The sequence below is a fragment of the Chroicocephalus ridibundus genome, chromosome 3 (assembly GCF_963924245.1).
Source record: "Chroicocephalus ridibundus chromosome 3, bChrRid1.1, whole genome shotgun sequence".
Classification (NCBI taxonomy): Eukaryota; Metazoa; Chordata; class Aves; order Charadriiformes; family Laridae; genus Chroicocephalus; species Chroicocephalus ridibundus.
Genome location: NC_086286.1, coordinates 57,779,548 through 57,801,419, shown reverse-complemented (window position 1 = coordinate 57,801,419; position 21,872 = coordinate 57,779,548). Strand labels below are relative to the sequence as shown.

Here is a 21,872-nt window from a genome sequence, read left to right as displayed (position 1 = left end):
GTTTCATATCCAGGGAATGAGTTTTTACTAATTGACATGTATAGATCGAAACTGAACTTACCTCCATACCCAAAGCAGCATCCAAACTTAAAGGTCTGAGTGGATATGTCTGCTGTTATCTATGTGTAGTATTCTGCTGTTCTCACAGACAAAAATGGCTTTAATCTAGACAACACGTATGGCCACCTCCTCGCTGCCCCATTTCTTTGGGATGTGCAAAGCACACCAGCGCACTGCACCACTGAGCCCAGCAACACCGTAACTCCCTAGAGCTTTCTGCTAAGCCTTCTTTACCTATGGTTCCAAGGACAGCTTACAGACTTACACTAAATATTTCTATTTCACAGGCTCCCAGGTAGCACTTTAATGCTGCATTTGCGAGAGGGCATGGGAAGCTTACAGAACCCTTGGCAACTACTGATGACTTGAGATCAAACCTAAATATCAGCAAGCGATAATATAGCAAAGAATATATACATCTTCTATTCCTCTCCTCAAAGCTTGATACTTTTCCCAAGTAACTGCATCAGCAGGCTAGACATTTATACTTGCAAGTTAATGAAACTTCATTTTGTTTCACAGTATGAGATATTTTTCTTTAATTAAAAACACCTGTACTGTAAGAGCACAATTATTCAAGAGAAAATTCTACTATGAAAATCTAGAGAAAAAGACAGAAGTATTTTCAAATGTTAGGATATGAAAGCTGATTCAGTGAAGTCTTCTTTTAATTGTGCTCTAATGAGGAAACGTGACTTTTTAAAGCTAGCCTAGGGTAACCTATGGCTTGCTTAGATTCAGTTTGTGCTGTCATTACATCAGCACAGATTTCCTTGATTTTGTTCTTTTTTGGATGACTCTGGATTTTCTTTGAATTGACTTTCCACTTTTTTCTGGCAAAATACGTGTTTTTCATTTTCTCCCCCAGACCACATAAGCAAATAGGCTGCCAAGTTTAATTCCCACCTTTTTTTTTTTGTTTTATGGACTCTTGGCTGGCCTAATTTGCCTGTCTTTTCTGCCAACAATGTATTCAGTTCTTCTTCCTGACATCTTAGCAAGTGAAGCAGCAGCTAACAAAACAGTGTCTTCTGCTAGCCCTCTATATTTTCATTTAGTGCAGGCATAAATTATTCTATCACATACAAACTTTTGCTGGCATTAACATAGCAGAGCTGATGAACGATGCCCACAACGCTACTATTTCGATGTAACAAACATTAAACACATTTGCAGATGCCAATTTTCTACCTCATAATGACGTACAACATTTAGAAAATATGTAGGTGGATATATTTCTCTCTTTCCTGTTATCAGAAACCACATTAACAATTTGTCAAAGACCAGTTTTACCAATTAGAATGGCATCACTTCATAGTTGTAAGTAGGCATCTTCTCATATCTTTTTTTTCCATTGCTTTTGTATTTTTCACTTCAAACTGTCTTAGTAAGGGAAATACGTGAAAAAAAAATAGAAAAAAAATATGGCAAAAAATGGGAGAGCGTCTGCCAGCTGGAAGAAGTGTATAAGCATTAAATAACCATCCTGTTACAGAGGGCACAGATCCAGGGAAGACCAAAAATATAGACCATTATACTGCAATCAAGAATGAATCCCAGTGGCAACTAACAGCAGGGAGACAGTACATCTGTTAATTCTGTTTACTAACACCTCTTCATAAAAGAACCTGGAAAATTAGCCTGCTCAGATGACGACCCTTAATAAAGTCAATTAGGGAGGGCATATATTCAATTCTGCAAAGGCTGAGCAGGAAATACCCCCCAACTCAAGGATTTCTCAGCTCTCCCTAATGCAGCGCTGCTGGACCCTACCCAACAGATGCCTGTGAGAAAAGCAGCAAGTCAACAGATACCTCCAGCAATTTACGCTCACAAAAGGTAGTTCCGGAGCACAGACAAAGTTATTTTTTGACAGACGACAGCCTCAGCCTGGAGCTGACTGCAGGGCTGAAGTCAGTGGGCTGCAAGCGGACAGAGATGCAGCTGGTGGGTGAGGGTCCTCCTGGCCAGGTCTCACCGTACCTGGGGATGCGGCGCAGCCCTGGCTGCTGCCCGTCCCAGCAAGAAAGGCTGCTACAGAAGACCCAAGGTGTTGAGAAGCATTTCACTCCATCCTTTGCTAAGGCAGAACCAAGTTTATCTGAACTAGGGCCGTCATTTGTCCAATCTGTTCATAAATATGTTCACATCCACTCTAACTCATAACAGTGCTTTACTGCTCCTACTGTCAGAAAACCTTTACTGGCATCTGATACGAAAACACCGCAATGTAATTTAGGGAAACTCCTTTTTGTCTTGATCTTGATGAACACAAGGAGTAACAGCAGGATATCTGCTTCACAGCACATTTTTATTCATCTGAAGATTTATATTTTCCTACAGTATCTCCTTTTTAAGCCCATCTTCTGGACTCTCTTCAATTTCTTAGAAGTCCTAAACCAGAACACTTTTAACTTGGGCTTTTTCAGCTCCAAGTAAACCAGAAAAGACCCTGCTGATACTTTACGTGAATTCCCATCTGAACTAGAGAGCGCCAGGGAGAAAATTAATGAATAATTTCATGTCTCTGGCTCCTGGAACCCAACATCTTCTGTTTGACTTGAAATGCTGGATCCTAGAAACCATTCGTGCAACATATTTTTTAAAAAACTAATTGGAGAAGATACGGAGAAAATCATTGTATACGCTGCACATCATCACCTCTCCAACATACCACTCTGTTAATGTCAAAAGCCTTGCTGTCCAGCCAAGCACATTATAACTTTAAGACTCAGTGTGTCCTGGATTGAGAGCAAGTCCTGTCCACAACTGAGCAGCGATATGCATTACAGATTGCTCAGAATGAAAAATCGTGTCACAAAAAATACCATAGGAGATCTGGGATGCTTTCACACACAGAAAAGGGCCCTCTAGAGAGGGCGTAAGTCAGGAAAAAAAAAACAGTCTCAAACTGAAGTGACAGTCAAAGATGCTTTAAAAAAAAATAGATAAAATGAACAGAAGATTGCCAGAACCAGCTAGTATTAGAAGACAGTATAACGAAGAACACAACCAGCAAGGGGAAGAATCAACATCAGCAGAGAAAGCTGTGCCTCTCCAACTTGTAACAGGTCTTTGATTCAGTCACTAAAGACATGATAAAGGCAGTCCTGTGTTCCTAAGTTCTCAGGGGAAAAAAAAACATAGAAAAGGGGCTGATAAAGGACAGGACGCTAAGGACAGGAATAAAATGACTAGTTTTCTTAGTGAAACAAGACACAGAGTAGGGCCGCACAGCATCTGCGCTGAGACATCTCTCATGCATAGCAAAGAACGGTTAACAGCAAAGTAGCACATTTTTCAGGGAATACTAATGAAAGCAGGTAAGAACGCCAACCTCAAGGGGTTATAGAAGGAGCCCATAACGCTGATTAGGCAATAAAATGCTGGGATAAATTCAGTGCTGGTAAATGCACAAGTCCTTGCAACAGGATACTCTGGAAGACAAAGATGTAACTGGGTTTAAAAAAAACCAAGAAACAAATAATAATAATATATATATTCAAAGAAGAAAGGTCTATCAAGGGCTAGTAAACACAGATATGGAAGCAATGTCTGGCTCAGGATATTGGTAAGCTGAAGAACATCAAAGGCTGGGAAGACATCGGAGGTGAAGCAACACTTTAGCCTCTCCCCAGCTTGTACCGTCTTCCTTGGCTGGGCTGGATGGTGCTCACGTCTCAAGAAGGCCTTAATGCAGAAAGTCCACACCTTTACATACGACACAGTATCACTTACACAGATACCACGCAATTTACATGTTTCAAAATATTGCTTCCTTGCTACGATACAGGAAAATCTATTTTAATAACGAGACATTTCTAGAGTTTCACATTTTTTCCCATGCCTTCTTTCCCAGCTCAAATGTTCTCATTCCTTTAAAGCATGACTGCATGCACAGAAATTACGCTTAGCAGATTTTAGCCCAAAGCTCAGAAACGCATATATTAACAGAAACACATTTAAGTTCTATGAATGTCACAACATCTTGAAGCTAGCATTACACTGTTTTTAGTAGAGGCCCACAAAAATAGTTTTAAAAGTATGAAAGTTTAAAAGAGGCTTATTAAAATAAACATCAGACTTCCAAATGTTGAAGATTTTATCAAAGAGAAGCAATCCACAAGCCAAAAGGAAATTAATTTCACTGATAATGAGCATTGAATATTATTGATTTCGTACATCCCATCAACACAGAGGCAGAACAAGCAAGAGAGATCATTCCATTACCATATATTTTTTACAGAACTTCACGTGACAAGAATTAGGGAGGAAAATGCTTGCTTTCTTCAGTATAAATCTCCAAAATAAAAGAGTGTATACATGGAGAAGGAAAGACATGCCACAATATATTTAAGAAAACTATTGAAGGCTTCAGGAAAGCAGTATTTCTTTTAATTAAGTTTCTCTCATCTGCAGATGTAGCAAAATTTTCCCTGGCTAGCTGATGCATCTTAAAAGTTTTATTTCAACACACTACTCAGTTACAGCTTAGACTATCTGCTGTTGTGAATTCCAGCGATACAATTCCCTTTCACTGATGCTAAAGGGAGAGGGACTGCATCCAACAGCTCATGATGTGCACCTGAAATAATCCAGTCACATCAAGTACACTGCCTAGCAAAAAAGAAAAAAAACAAACCACAATCCTGTTGCTGACCTCTCCATTAAAAAAGAGAAAATATATGATGATCATCATACAGTACAGATTACAAATTTTTTTTGCCCATTTTCTTAAGCTAGATGATACATCTTAACAGCACAGTACTGACTTCTAAGAAAAAATAACCAGGTTCCTCATAGCAGCAAGGTCTAAATGTCTTTAATGTCCCCTGGACCTACCACACCTGTGGTGGCACTCCCCCGCAAGCCTCCCGAATGGCGAGAAAAGCACTAGAAGTGTGAGTTGTGTGCTAATTCTGCTTTCTTATCAGTCTTCTGCCCAGCGTTGACTGACTTTGAAACTCTCCCTTCATCTCTCAGGGCTGAGGTGCAAAAGGAGCTGCAGAGGAGGGACGAATACCACGCTGCTGCTGCATCTGGCTTCCCTGCTGCTGCAACTGGGGGTGGTGTCTGCTCTGCTGCCCCTATCTCATTTCCCTATTAATAATCTTCCCCCTGCTGAACAGCTTTAATGCTTTACTGGAAAAGTACTAATACGTTGCATCATTCGTAGCACTGCCATTTCGAACTGCAGCCACAAACCAGAACAAACATATTGATTCCACTTCTCAGTTTGACAAGACTATTGACTGTATTGATAACACCAAGTATTTTAAAGCTCCTAAAATTACAAGATTTGGAGGCATAATAAATGTTCCTATTTGCCCCCTTTTTATTTTTGAACCTTGAGTCATCTGCTGAAGCTCTTTACTACAACTATGAAAAACAAAACCATGCTTCCCTCCGCCCCACATGGAAACCCAGAAACTCTCAATCCCTCCTTTCAGGTGCTACGGCTGCAAAATGTAAAGCAAGTAACAAGATCAACTCTAAAATCACAGAGGTTAAGATGTCTGTTGGAAGGAGGGGAAAAGTGTAAAATTTGCTTTTTTTTTCTTCCCATTTGTCAAAGACAACATCTCTTTGGATTACATTCTGAAAAAAATTTTTTTTTTCCTTCAACCATTGATGGGTAGTTTATTTTTGTTTTTCCTTTTTAAAGAGAACAGAAAATTAATTTCTAAAAAAAATTTATCTCATTTAGCAACCCATATTCACCACGGAAAGTTTCCTATTTGCCACCAGTTAGTGGATTTTTCCCCAAGAAAAAGGAAATTACTTTTGACAAGCTCAGTTATGAATAGTGGCTGGCTTTGCTTGGATCAGAGTTCGTAGGAAAAAGCTGTGTTCAAGGCAACCTGACTAGACTGCATTTCAGTAATTCCCTGTGCAGTAGGCAGCTTTGCTGAAACAATGGCACTCCATTTTCCAGAGCCCGGAACAACAAATAATCAGCTAAACACCTCTCTGCTGGGGATTCTTTGGTGTCTTGATTTTGATTTTACGTAAAGCAACTATAGTTACAAGGGATAGAGGAGCTTTGAAAATACTAGTCAACAAGAAAAAAAAAAAAGAAAAGAACACTTAAAATAAAGAACAGAAAAAGCAAACACTGCTTTTATTTCAAAGGCGCATTTCCCTGCCTTGTTCATGGGCAACATATTTTCTCAACTAACATGGAAGGTCCGCTGCTTATTCTGAAAGATGGAATCACCTTTTCATTCCAGACAGGCCCCCACCATCCCTGGGATAGCTCACGACCATGCAACATCATCAGCCAACTGGTGAGGGACACGTGAATTTCTGAATAAGGTTATCTGACGTTAAATAGTCATCTTAGGAAAACAAAAAAAAGCTCATTTGAAACAGCTGACACCTCATTCTTGTTTTCTCTGATTTCTTTCTTTAAATAAGGTGGAATTATAAGAAAGAAAAAAAATAAATGAACGATTTCCTGGCAGTCCCATACCCTGCCTTACTTGACTGACTATAAGAAAACAATGACCAATGCCCCAAACCCCAACTCAACGTCAACAAATACAGGTTTGCAATTTGTCACGGTCTGTTCCCTCACGTTTTCTTCTGACATCATCATCTCACCACGTTATGAACAACTGCTTTTATTTTTTCTTTTAAATTCAGGTAAAATTCACAACAAAAAGGCTGAAGGAATCAGGGTGCGCATAGCTTTCTGAAGGACTCCCTGTAACCATCAGTATCCTTCAGGTGCCTGGGTTTATTTCCATTGAGTTTCCATTTCATTATGGTGCCAAGGTGCCTTAGAGCATGTGGTTTGAATCAGTCCTCGTATCAGGGCACAGAAACGATTAGTCTTCCCAAAATTACTGCAGTAAGCAGCAAAACTTGCCAACTGCTCTTCTGATTGCAATTGCTTATCGGTCCAGCAAAGTCGTCAATCTGTCTCCTCACTGTCTGAAGCCCCTCATCCTTTCATATCCCTTTGGGGAAAAACAATGAGAAGGGAGGACACCTAATATGAGTCTGTAGCCTCCATACTAAAAAGTTCATTTAACTGAAGCTACTAGTGTGCTGATAATCTCATAACACAACTTATACTCTTGGAAAAAAAAAATCTCTCTAAAAAAAACCAAACCAAAACAAAAAGCATCTGTAGCAATATCTTTTATGCCAAGATGGAAAATCTAATTTCTGGAATATCTTACACCTGAAGTGCAATCCTGTGGGAAAGCACACCAGCCGCTTGCCAGGCAGGGCCAAGCAACCGGAGAGAACATCCCAATCCAGTTGCCAACAAAAACCTATGGCATTTGGTTGCTGTTTTGTAGAGACACAAATGCATATTTCTACTTCACAGGAGCATACTGAAGCAAACATAGCAAGACTAAACAGCCAACACCTATTTTTTTGGGAAAACTATTCCCCAGTTTGTACCTGTTCATTCTGTGAAAGGCTCTTTCCTTTATTTATGTGTGTTTGGTTGGTGGAGAATTACAGTCATTTTCATTTTTAAATGGAAAGAAAAAAGAGACACTACCCAGCATGCAACGCGTTGTGTTGACAGTATTGTGAACTTTAGATGCTTTAGCATTTGACACAATATTGAGTCCACAATATCGTTAACTTTCAGATGCTTTACCACCTGAAAGAAAACTCAGCAGTGACCCTTCAGCACCAGTACTTGCTGTGAGGGTGTGTGCGGAGGCAGCTGAGACACTGAGCAGTCACTGGGGAAGGCAGCAAGGCAAGAAGCTGTGGAGGTTCATCAGGCTCTGCCCAGTGGACATTCACCCCCGGCGTGGACATTCACCCCGGCTGTGTCCCAAGAGACATTCAGGGACCCCACGTGCGCCCCAGCTCCAGGGATGTGAGCCTGGATGCTGACCAGAAAGGAGCACCCTGTGCTCCAACAGGCCCCGGGGTCCATGCGGGCAGGCACAGGATTTTAGTCTGTAGCCTAGAATGAACCCTACAGACTTCAGAAGAACTAGGATAAACTAAGTCTTGAGTATGCCTGGGCACTGAATTCCCCTTTTTTTCCTGCAACATGCCATCTCTGCTTCCATGTGGTTTCAGCATAAACTACTTCAGAGTCTTAAAAATACAGAATTCACAAGTGTGACCCAGTCATTCTGCAGTCAACAGAAGAGTCCACACCACCAACAACAAAATTACACGATAGGAAAATATTTTGTTGACGACACCTAAGCCCAGGACAGACTTGGATGCTTTTATAAAAACACCGCTATCCCTCACCACGTCAGCCATGAACCACGGCCAGGCACTGCTCGTAACCCCACCACCGGGAATTCTCCCTGCCATCCACCACCTCAGAGCTTCAGCTTTGCTTTAGCTAATAAGTTTTAGAGATCCGGATTTCAGTTTATTTCACTTCGCTGGCAGTGCTGACAGCCAGAAAACTTATGTATGAACCACAAAAAGGAAAGAGGAAGGAGAATGACAGACAAGGAATAAAATGGGCTAATAAATTCAGTTTTATTCTCAGGGCTTGTCAGTTCCTGCAGGTTTTGACACCTACAGAGTGAAGTGAATATCTGACTGCTTGAAATTACATTATCACACCACAGCCTGAACACGTTCAATGCATTGGCAGTAAGGGGAGGGCTGCCTCTCTCTGCCTTTCCTCTATCAAGAGGACTAAGAGGTTCTGCAGTTTCCTTCCCCACCACGCTGCCAATAAAACAGTTTTCATTTAAGGTGGTGAGAGTGTAAAGCAACCAGAAAAAGGCAACAGGTCTACTCCGAGCAAGGAGCGTACTTAGGAGAGTATTTAGTAGGTTTTCTAGGGAAGGTTACCATGATTTCATTAGACAAGACTTCAAAACATTTTTTAATTAAACACGAATATAGTACCAAACATTTTAAAAAGTCAGACTTCTAAACACACACACACACACATATATATGATTACATCGTCTTTTAAAGAACAGACTATTTGGTGGTCAGTGCCCCATCTCTGTTACTTAGGCCATGTATAATCCTTTAAAAGGATTAATTTTAAAATCTATACTAACAGAAATGGAAATTGGACGCACTCTTTTCTTCTGGATGATAAAACATTGCAGTTCTAAAAATCATTCTGTTCCAAGTTCAAACAAAATATCAATCAATAATTAGTTTTAATTGATGACTACTAAAGACTACTCTTCACCTTCACAATGCACAAAATGTGAGACTATGCACTGAACATAACATTCATAACACACAGAGATTCTCTTGTTTTCCATTCACCTGCAATGGTTACTTGCAGCTAATTATTGCCAAGTCATCACTTACTGGGAACCGTTTAAGTGTTGCCTCCTTAGATGAATCTTCCTGGTGCTTTCACATTAACAAAATACATGAGAACTGAAAACATGAATACTCAAATCGAGACTTACAAAAATTATCAAAACACCTGAAACTACTCCATCATAAAATTACTGCACATCAAAACTAAGAGACTTCTACTTTCTGGAATGCATGCACTGAAAAAAACACGTTTATACCCACTATCTTCATGATTTTCACATCTTCTGGTTTGGTACCCTTACTAATGACAATGTATAATGGTTATGGATGCATTTCATACTTTAAATGTATTCGTATCTTAGCTTTTTAAGATAAATTTAAAAATAGTCATGAGAGCGTTAACAATTAAGAGCTTCAGTGCCAGTTTGGAAATGACAAAAATTCATTTGATCGGCAGAGCTGTAAGACAACAAAACCTTAACCACTGTGGCATAAACCCAAGAACACTCAATCACCTTGAAGTCAAGATACAACATATTTAACTGGAGATGACTATAATGGTAACTATCTTACATAAATCACCTAGTAGTAGAATTCATTTGCAAGCATGTAATTACGAAATTTGCTTTTGAGTTACCCAGAGCAGTCACTAATTTCAGAAAATCAGTATAGGCTATGAACATCTACAGTATGCCCAGGACCCTTTTCTGGGTACCCCTGAGGTTCTGGCTATGTACTTATCAGAGATTTTCTGATGAAGAGATCTTGCCTTGGTAATTAATAGCCCTTGAGGGCTACATATTTACTCTTTTTAAACTGAACAGAATAGAGTAGAGTAGGATAGAACAGAGTGGGGTGGAACAGAGTAGGGTAGAAGAGACTATTTCAGTTGGAATGGACCTACAACGATCATCTACAACTGCCTGAACAATTCAGGGCTGACCAAGTTAAAGCACGTTATTAAAGGCATTGTCCAAACGCCTCTTAAACACTGACACGTTTGAGGCATCGACCATCGCTCTAGGAAGCTTGTTCCAGTGTTTTAGCACCCCCTCTGTAAAGAAATGTTTCCTAAAATGTTTCCTTTTTAAACACATATAATCTTCTGTTATCCACAACAATGTCCAGCAACGACTTCCATGGCTTAATCGTATGTTGTGCAAACCATCACATCTGTCTGCTCTTTGCCAGATCCACAACTGGATCTGGCAACTGCCCTTTCCAGCTGGGATCTTCTAGGTATCACACTGAAACAGCCCACAAGCAATCATCCTTGACACAACTTTTCCATGCCTCCTGCGAATTTGTCTTCTCATATCCTTCCACTTGTCTACTACTTCCTCATCTGAAGAGTCCTAATCTTCATCATTAGTCGTCTGGAAATTATTCCATCCTTTCATCATTGCTCCTACCCATTTCTGAGTATTTTCTAGTTCTTCCAAACCCGTTTTGGGAACTGGTGGTCACAAATGTCAAATGACGGAAGTCGAATGCAACCATACTACAGATTTATACACAATGAAGTTCTCTGTTTTATTCTCTGTTGCTTTTGATTTGCCTTTTTTTGACTGCTACTGAGAACCGAGCTGATGCTATAGTAGAACCATCCACCACACAATCTCATTTCTGACTGGTAACAGTCCGTTGAGAATCCAGTGTTTTCTATGTGAAATAAGGATTATCCCCAGCAAACTGCCTTTCTGCCTTCGCTGAAGGCAAGTCTGGCTTTTATGCCCGGGCTACACAAGAATGCTCTTTCTGTTTCAACCACCAAAAATACATCTCCTGAAAATACAACAGGGACATACCCTCTTCTCTTATACAGTTTATATGGCTGTAGAAGGCCAGCATCAATACATTAGACTCATTGTTCTGTGTTTGGGATTTTCCACTCTACAAACAATAGCTTCCTATAGAGAAGATGTAGAAAACTAGTTCCCCAGGCTACCACAAGACACAAAACCCAGAAAAGAACACAAAAGAGAACATCAAGAGCTATCCGGTAGTCATGTTCAGAAAGGCACAAATAACAAACTTGTCAAAATCGCCATAAAAATAAAGATTTGTCATTCTCAACTTAATACAGCTAGGTAAAGAGAATAAATAAAAGAACATAAATTACTATATATACAAGTGTCTTAAATACCATATACTGCTTATTGGTGATGCTTAGACCCTGTACTAATGTTAAGTTTAAACAAGATTGTGGGTACTTAGCACTTGGGACTCTTCTGCTACTTGGCTTCTGGTTTCTTGTGTAGTTTCTTAACATGAGCAACAGCCAGAAATTTTCAGACTAGTACAACAATGCATGAAAAAATACCTCACGTTTTTACATTCTGAAGCAAAATATTGCCGTTATCCTATATCCTGCCTCCACAAAAAGGAACGCAATACAGAATGGTATCATTAAAATAAAAGCACGGTACTAATAAAATTCAAATCTTTTTACTTTTGCTGTTAATGTAAGTATGTACTATGAATTACATAAAATATTTTAGTGCTGCAATCCTAATCAATAGTATACTGCTTATTTACTACATGCAATTGACTCAGAGTAGTAAATGAAAACAGATTAAGGCGGCACATTTTCCTGCTCTCGTATAATTGCATAATGCTGCAATGTTTGGAATGCAAACTCCACAGGGGAACATTAAAAAATATTGGTTTGTAAATTAAAGTCACTGAAAAGTAGATGTCAGCCGTGAAAATATTTCCTTTAATATTCCATTTTATAAATTGTTTCACCAGTCCATCATCCATCTGACGCCTGAATTATCATTAACTTCGTGGTTCAATGAATTATTAATACAAAATGGGAGAATCTAAGGGAAAGATGGTGCTTTAGAGCATACACAACAGACGAAGAGTTACAAAAACGGTCCAGAAATTTCGCTGTGAAGAGTTAATGCAGTAAAAGGGAACAGCTGGAGACTATTAAAAGCACTCATTAGAGGGAAGAAGCAGCAAACTGTTCTAATTGGGTCAGCTGACAGGTGGCCGCGCTTCAGCAGAGCCCTCCCGGCAGCCCAGTCCCAGCCGCAGAGATTGATGCTACTGTGTGATCCTGGAACCAGACCTACAGCTGCAAAGCTGCGCTGCAGCTCAGGACCTCCAATGACCGATTCAAACCATCTCAGCACCGATATGTGACACAGGGAGCAAAAATGACTACTGTACGTATGGGGGTAGGTTAGGGAAAACACTGAAGGTGCTTAAAACGTTTAGTCACTTAACTACAGCTCAGAACCCAGTAACTGAAAAGTGTACTTTTTTATTTATATATTAAACTCCCTAACGCCTGATATGCACCGGACAGACTTGGGCAAATCATTTTAACCCCTGCATGCCTCAGATTTCCAACCTAAACAATGTTAACCAAGTTCACCAGACCCTCCCCAAAAGTTCCAAGGTTCCATCAGCGGAGAGGTGTAGCCCCTTGTGAGGTCCTCAGCGGAAAAATCCCATATAGAAATTAACCCCCCTCCACCAAACCTGCAGACAGGCAACTCTCCCACTGCCTTTTTTATACAGAAACACACTCATGAGAGTGACAGTCAGAAGGTGGAGGCATGGGCTCCACACCGTGGTCTCTCCTTTGTGGCCATGTCCCTGGCAGACTGAAAAGCTTCAAGAAACATATCTAAAGTCACGAAGGAGAAAGTTCAATGTGTTACTACTGCTGACAACCCACAATACAACTAGCCATGGTTAAATACTTCTATTATCCAGATAAAGACAGTAACTAAAACAGCTAGCTGCTGTCAGAAAACCAAGGCAACTGGTAAAAGAATATTTTTCATTGTAGATAGAGATTTGGGGATATAAATAATAAAACTGGCTAAATGTATTTGGCGAATATTCTTACGTTAATGAAAAACTACATAGTCATAACAGGAAATTCTCAAAATTCATGAATACAAAAAATTATTCTATGGAGTTTAACTGTTCAGCTTTTTCTATAATTTTGTCAGAACTTTATGAAATAACCTAAACAACATTGATTTAAATATTTGGCAAGAAAAGCCAATCTTTGTCACAGGAGAGGTCCCTATTTTAAGAAATCTGACTTTAAAGTTTCCTGACTTCCTCTGAATTTTACTTCCCTCCTTTGCAGTAATCCTAACATACTTCTTACAAATACTTAAACATTTAATTTAAAACACAAAGAGACAGATGCTCCTTTATGGGATTACTTGCATGAGTAATCTTTAGCATAACTGAGGCTGAATATTGTTAGAATATTTTTACTTTTTGCTGAGAAAAGCGTATTTATTTTCAGAGATGAAGTTGAAAGACTATGCTGAGCCTGACAGAGATGCGGTGCAAACTTAACCCCTAATTATAATGAAAATCTGAAACGCCCTATAGGAAGGTGACAAGTTCTTAATTTACTGAAACAATCTTTTTTACACAAAACCTCTCTCTTCTGAAAAATTAGCTCAAAGGTGTTTAGGTCTTGTACTTGAGTGAGTTAGGAGCCATGCTATTTGTGAGCCTAACAGGGATCAGAATTGCATATAACCAGATTTCCTGCAATTTAGTCAACAATACACAGCCTGGACTGCTTCACACACTCATTTTGGCCGTAGCTGTCTTAGCAAGTATTTGTTTAGCAAGTTTTGTTGCTAAAACAAGCAATACTTGTTTTAGCAAGTATTAAGGAAAGATGGAAGACCCATACGTACCTTTCATATTTGATGTCTCACGTTGCAGTTGTAATAAATACCAGGTAATTACTAACAAACCTTCTAGAAATGACAATTTTAATACAAAGCTTTGAAATATTTATGGTCGTCCTCTCTCTTTATCAGGTACGCTTCCTACCTTCTGCACTCTCAGGCCTTAAACTAAACCATCTGGTGCATATTCTTCTTTTGCTTGGTACCGGCAGCACTCACAGCTGCACCGATAAGGGGTTACTTGCTTTATTGAAGCGTACTGACTCTAAGAACTCTAGCTCACCCTGAAACACATTCGCTATGTTGGATTTAAGTTCACTTTTGTGAATTTTATCTCATCTGACAGGACCATAGGGTAGGGTGACTCTCACATGAGTGTGTGCTTGAGACTCGACCCAAGGTGCTCGCCGCCATTTCAGACCATTACCTCTCTGACATATTCCACACTAACGCGTTGCCACTATTTATTTTGGGGAAGCTTGGCACTGATCTCTGCAGGTCACTGACAGTAACTCACGCCAGCAGAGAAAGCGGTGGGCCAGGGCCAGGAGGTAGCTGATGTGGGTGGAAAGCCTCACATTGCAGCAGCTCTGCCATATCTGACTCCTGAATAAAGGGCTTGTTTTCCATCCTGGCTTTCAACTAAATTTTGGCAAACACGGACATTTACCAAAACATTTAAAAGAATTTACCTGACTCCTGAATGAATGGTTGTTTTCTCTGGAACAAGAGTCAAAGCCTGAAGCTCCCTTCAGAGAAAATTTCAAATGATCAGCGAACGGTGAAAATTTCTGTCTCCGTTTCTCATCTTTGCGATGTCAGCAGTTCAGATTTTCAAAGTTAAAAAAACCAGCACCCAGAGACTTCACCCCCCTTTTTTTCTTAAGGATCAGAACTGGGGGGGGGGGGAATGCCTCCATTAAGGATATTACAACCCGATGGCCAAGCAGGACTTCATCAGATACAACACATGATTTTAAAATGCTCTTTCTCCCTTCAGAGCCCGCTTTATAGAGGTGCGGAGCTCCCACTCTTTTACACAGCAGTTTCTAAGAGAAAACGCACACTGCCTTCAGCTTTTCAAGGGAGGAGGCCAGTGCTGGCAGCTATTGATCAAGACGCCAGGATGGCCTGGAAAGGTTCCCAGTAGCCCGCAACACTTTCCAAGAGATAGGAAGCCAGGAACACCATGGTTGAGAAAAGCACAATTAGCCCCTAATACCCCAGTTTCAAAAGACACCTTTCCTCAGGCAAACCTGTCTCTCCTGGTAAGAGAGAGGAGTTACATTTACAGCTTTTCTAGTCCATTTCGTAAATCTATAACTACTGTCAACCCAAAGCTTTCTCACACTCTTCAGCAATGAGCTCAACCTTGTGGAGCATTCAGTAGTTTTGTATTTTCCTAGCTTACGATCTGAGGCATGATGGAAGAAGAAAAATAAAAGCTTCTCGTATCCTCCCCTCCACTTTCACGTATCTGCTCGCAGTCAGGCACACCTCATCCCAAATGACTTGGGTTTAATACTGTCATCAATAGAGAAACTATTTTGTATGCTACATCTAAGCTTATCCTTCAAATAGTCCCCTGTAAAAAAGCAATGCTTTATGATGAGTTTTCAATTAAAATAAAAGAAAAAAATATGAGGGAAGAATTGCAAAAGGTCTGAGGCCAGCAATCCGGCCAGCCATCAGCTAAAGGGCCACACCGGCTCATGCTCAGAGGTAAAACCGGCTGCTCGCTTTCTTCACAGCTAGATCAGGCAATTGATTTAGCAGACTTCTGAAGCTACCATTCCACAAAATCCATCAACCTGAGTTTTAAAACATATGCCAGCAGATTTCCTTGCACCACTGAGGAAAAGATTAAAATGCAGTCATGCAATATATTATGTGGTTGGATAGCCCAAGTCTTAAAAATGCTTAACATTCGGAATGAGTGGTTTTTGTTAAAATGAATTTCACTGGCGAGTGGCCTATATGTTACTGTGACAGGAGCAACTGTCCTCTTAGAGCGGCGCAAGTGACAGCCAAAGTCTGCCAAGGAGGGATGGAGGACAGATTCCAAAAATGTTTCCAGGCTTCTAACACTGAATTACCAACAGAGAAGATCAAAACAAAAAAGCATAAATAGTTGTTATGAAGGATGCTGATGGTGCCTCAGACCGACAAACTGCCTTTTGAAAAAAATGACTACTGACCTCAGATGGCCATTTTTTATTTCCTTTTCATTACAGCTTTTGTACTGATCTGTATATGTGTACTCACGTGCGTGTGCTCATAAATAATTAATTTCTCAAAGAACATCCCAACACAAATGAAAATGCAAGGTGATTTCTTTCTATTAGCTTTTAAACCAACACAACAGGAATTAGATCTATTCATTTCAGTTCTGCTTGAAGTAAACTTTCACTGGCTGTACATATCACATCTTAAACTGCACAGGCAGTACTCAATTAATACCAGCTTTTACAGAGTCAGTCAGTCAGTCATGAGAGGTGCCAATCCTTGCATGTTCCACTTCAAATGAGAAGCCTAGGCACTCAGAGTGAAGTACAGACTGTACCGCTCATTTTTAACATTTTCAGAAAAGAAAACACGACAGCGCTAAGAAAATAATAATGTATTAAAAAACCCACCCCGCATTCATTTCTGCAAACGCCCCTTCCCATTCGCCGGCGGGGACCCAGGAAAACTCCATGCGCGCAGCATGCAAAGCTGTTGGGACTGCCTTCCAGCTCTGCACACCAGGAGGCCAAAACCTGCTCAGATGATGCAGGGACCTCTTTGGTATCTCTAGGCATACAGCAAACAGGAAACTCTTTGCAACGTTACTGAAATGAGTTTACATCTGTACAGCAGATGTCACTGAAGTTTAAGGCTATACATGGTTACATTGATACTCCCCCCCTTCGTTCATTCATAATTTACAGGCTTATCTGTTCACAGGGCTTTACATGACAAACAACAGTAGTCAAGTACAAAAGAAATCAGCACAGCCCTGTCATCCAGAAAAAACTCTGGCCCTTCTTGAATCCACCTGACATCAGCTAGGACTGAAACGTGTTGTGTGGCAGTCATTCAGAGCCATGCTCTTCATGGCTCATCCACATCCTGTACTCCACTGCCCCCCCAAAACACCCACAAAACATCCTCTCTGCTCTCCAGAAGCCACAGCCCTCTCTTGTTTTGAAGTTAGGTCTGGCCTGCTACTTCTCATAGAACACTATCAAGCTGTCCTGTCACCACCGTGTCACTGAACCTTCTTCAGGTTCAAGTGTGGCTGAAGGCGGAGTCCAATCAAACCGTATCTCCTTTATAGAGAGAGTAAGAATTAATTTGACCTTTTTGTCTTCTTACGGAGGTGCCAGTGTGCATGCAGAGATCACTAAGAAGCAAACTGACCACCTTCCTAGCTCCTGTATTTCTCATTCTCATAGAACAACTACTGCCATGGGACCTTGGTCTGTGAGCAAGGCTGACAGGCGTTATGACAGTTCAGCAGTTGTGCAAAATTAGAAATTATTACAAACAGCTTATCCAGCATTATTGCCACCTTCTTAATCCAAAAGAAGGCAACAACACCAAACCAAGAACTGAGATCAGAGACCTGGTATAAAGAACACTCTGCACAACTTACCAGCAAGAACATTAGGGGCTTGCACTCACTGAATTGCTCCATTTCCCAATTTTCCTCTGGGGCTGCGCAGTTATAGACATAGTTCCAACCTAAAAATCTGTCTGAATATTCACAGTGATAAATACAGGCAAAATTATTATGCCTAACCACTATACACTGCAAATCTAACTCAGGGAAAGGACCATAATTCAACGGTGGCGATCGGGGACTTTCTGTCATCTTATACAAGATCAAACTGGATCACTGAATTTATCAGCAACACTCTACATACTAAAGCTGACCGAAGTAAGGACCAGGCAAGACAAAGGCAGAGGAAAAAACACAAGACACAAGATGCCTCAGTCTCCCACTTTTCAAGCATCCAGTTCGAACATCAGCATTACCTACTGATGCTGGGAAGTAGGTAACCAGAGCCTTTTATTTACACATACCAGATATCTTTCCTCCTGCCTCATGCTGGGGGTACGGATCATGTGATTCTGCTCTCCTCTCCAGTCTCCAAAACGTCGAAAAAAATAATTGGATAAAAATCGATTGACAGGATCTCTAATAATATTGATGTACACTGGCTGGTCTCCTCCAAACCTGGTGGGAAGAAAAATGGGTGAATCTCATCAGAAGGTTCCACACAGGCACATCTTTCATTTGAATGTTTTCAAATTACCCTCTACAGAAGTTCAGAGCTTTTACAAGGTTAAGAGTGAAACTAAGAAGCTCACAAGTAGTTCCCAAAACTTTGTAAAAGCACGTAAGATCTCTGTAGGCTGAATGGTAAATATGATATCTCGTTAAAAGCTACACGCGTACTACAAACATTTTAGTTTAAGACCATTTTTTTCCACTGTGTCAGTAGTTTTGCTTCTTGAGATTTGTCCTTGCTGTTTTCAGATGAAGAACCTTCTGCAGCTGAATCCGAGGATGAGCATTTTCTTCTTCTCAACACACATTTCCCACCTAGGGAAGTTATGTGAGAGCAGGCACCGCCTAACACTAACTGCACCTTGCACCACCTTCACCTGTACAGTAAGCGTAGTAACCTGCACAGGATTTTGCAACATTCAAGCATTTTTCAAACTCTTTCCTTTGGATGAACAGATATGAATGGTATTTCCATCTTTATATTTGCCGGAACTTGTGCAGATCTTCCTCCCTCACCCTCAGCCTGCACCGCTGGCTCCGGCTGCATCTGAGGTTATTTCGTGGTTATGCAATGCCTTATCCTTGTACTGCACTTCATGAAGATCTTTTCAAAAAAAGCAGCTTCAAAAAGGAAATTAAGTATCAATTTCAAGTACACACAAGCCCAAGGAAAAGGAAAGGGTAAAACCAGCTGTGACCAGGCCCTGCACAAAACCAAAATGCATCACAGGTACCTGCAACTTAAAGACAAGCAGATAAACCAGAATAGCCTCCTCAGCTCCAATTTACCCTCTTGTATGCCTCCGCCTGGTGTTAACAACAAACATCCTCAGTTGAATAGCTGGGATACGAAAAGAGTAAAGGGGAAAAGGGAGCTTGAGGGGTCTGTGATTATTTTCACAGTATTGACTGGCCATTTTACATCAATACACTGCATCAGGAGAACAGGCCTAACTGGAAGAGTGTAAAAACTAAAGTAGTTTACACTCTTCTGTGGACAAAACTGAAGAATGGACATTTATGCTACAGAACAGACTTACCGTCTACAAATGCTGTGAGATAAAGAATAAAATAAAACCTTTTTGGATTGAGAAGTTCATAGGATAAATTCAACTGGGAATTTCCGTGATCTAAGGACACAAATTGTCTTTCTCCCTTCTGTTTCCACAATTTAGGAGAACAACTCTTACTGCAGCACTAGCTTATGTTTTATTTTTGGGAGCTTGATGATATAGCCATATTTAAGTATTTAAATGCCGTTCTGATGATTTTATGAGTCACAATTTATGTATTTTCTTTTAAAATGTAAAATATTAGATTAGAAGAGAGAAAACTGAAGACACCCTTTAGATTAAAAAAAAAAATCATGTCAGCTTCTCTTCATATTTTAAGTCAGATGAATAATTGACTATGTATAATAAAAGATCAGGGCTCCTCATAAATATTAAATAGCCAGCCAAATTGTTTAAAAATATGAATTCTAGTAAAGGACAAGAGAAAAATCCCATACAATTTCAACCTGATTTTTATTCTGCATGATTCCCCAGACCACTAAATACAGTCTGCAAAGGCTTGTCTCATGAATAACTATGCATATCAGTAATCTCATTGACCTCAGTGTTGTAGGATCGCTGCCATAATTTGAAATTGCACAGACAGCATAAAATTTTAAAACAGTCCAATTAAAAGGCAGATGCTCCTTGCTTCCTGATTAGTGCACAGCCCAGTTTGGACATGGGTATGCAAGGGAAGTATCCCAAATTCAGTATCCTGAATTCTTCTCTGAGCTTGTCCTTACACAGAAATAAAACCTACATTAAAAAAAGGCATTCCTGCAAATACCATAGGACAAGGAGAGCATTAAGCTTTGACAATATTTATTCAAACAGAAAGCTTTTGGTGAATGCAATGGCTGGTGGCCATGAAAACTACATTTTTCAAACGAAATTGCTGGCAAGAGGAGGTTGCACCCAAATTACTGAACACGTTATTTTCCTGCTCCGTGATGCAGATCAGCAGCAATCTAAAGACAGAAGGGAACGGAGAAGATCAAAGAAAAGGGGAAGCAATGAAGACAACAAGAAGCAATGACAGCAGCAGCAAGTTGTCTTAAGATAGAGACAGAAAGATTACAAGATTCCAAGAAGCAAGAGAGCAGGGTTATCCTGCCCGGGTTTTGTAGAGGACGCTAAACTGAAACGCCCCACAGAAGAGAGAAAAATCAAAAGCAGGCAGCTATTAGTTATCTAGATGGAAATATTCAACACATATTATCTTTTCTGAAGTAAAAGGAGGGGCCGGATTGCGTAACTAATCCACCAAAGTGTCAAAGCCCATCCTTTTGCTGGTAAGGTCATCTCCCTGAACACGTGAACTGTAAATTTAGTACCAATAGCTCTGGGAGAAGAGGCGCATGCAAACTTGTCTGTCCCAAGAGGACAGCTGAGATGGGAGGTCACTCTTTCACAAAGACCTCCAGAGGAACTTCTCATTTCTGAAATGGAGACTGTGTCCCCCTCGCTCCCCCGCAAACAGCTCAAATTTCTGATTTCCTACACACCGTAACCAGCCTGGTCTACACCCAGCTGCACTTGCTCCACCAGGCAACAAGCAGAGAATTTTTAGAAAAATTAAGTCTGTTCTGGCTCTTATTCAAATCTGCATTTTTTTTTAAACATAGTTCATAATACTTCAAATTCCAACCATTTGTTTCTATGGTCCATACTGAGACTCTTTTACGGAAGCTATGCAGCACTCAACATCGCACAAAAAATCCTACTGGTTAAAAATCAATAACCTTAAGCTATTTAGAGGAAAAGAAGGGAAATCAATACTCCATTTGTTCAAGTATGCGCTGCATATTTTTAGGTACCCATCAATCACTACATATTAAATATTGCTTAGCTCTTCAGAGTGAAACTTTTCAAATTAACAACACCCACATGAAAATGCTCTTGCAAACAATAACACATTGTGCTCTCATTATACATCATGTCATCTTATTTATACTCAAGTATCTATTGTGAAAGATGCAAAAAGGGACACAGTCATATTTTTGTAGGCCTGAGCAGAAGGCTTGCTTTCTCTGAGCGTGATCAAGATTGGATCCTGCAGGATAAAGGTACTTGATCATTCTCATGTCCAGCACATCACTGCAACTGGGTGGAGTGGGCCACGACACCACCACTCCAGCAGCGCGCTGAAAATATACACACCGATCCTCTGCAGTGCTTTTCCTGATTTATTTAGTGTCTATTATTAAATCCCATTAGTTTTAACTGCTGTGTTGTGACAGGTATGTTTCTGGAGTCCTCATCAAAATAACTGGCATATTTGCAGGCTTCAATCAATGATACTTAGGTTCATTAATAATATTTCCCCCCATCCTTTTTTTAATAAAAGGGAAAAAAAAGGCCTGAGAGGTATGCCAGGTGTTGCAAGTCTGCCCCTTAGAAGAATGTTTCTGATGAATTCCAATTTTATTATTTACAAGAGCAAAATCTTTGTTCAAAACCGTTTACAAACCCTTTATAAGATGAGTTAAAAAAACCCCAAACAATACAAGAAATTAAAAAAAAAATCTGCCAAAGTGATTTGCTTGGCTGTAAAATGGAGGATCT

General features: G+C 40.2%; 1 protein-coding gene across 3 annotated transcripts in view; it reads right to left on the bottom strand.

The window, feature by feature from the left end:
* UST (uronyl 2-sulfotransferase) overlaps nt 1-21,872 on the bottom strand; it is a 163,065-nt gene that overhangs the window by 43,786 nt on the left and 97,407 nt on the right. For all 3 annotated transcript variants that reach the window (XM_063329272.1, XM_063329273.1, XM_063329270.1), the window contains exon 5: nt 18,045-18,198. In XM_063329272.1, coding sequence (XP_063185342.1) covers nt 18,045-18,198 — 154 coding nt within the window. The remainder of the gene's footprint in view (nt 1-18,044; nt 18,199-21,872) is intronic.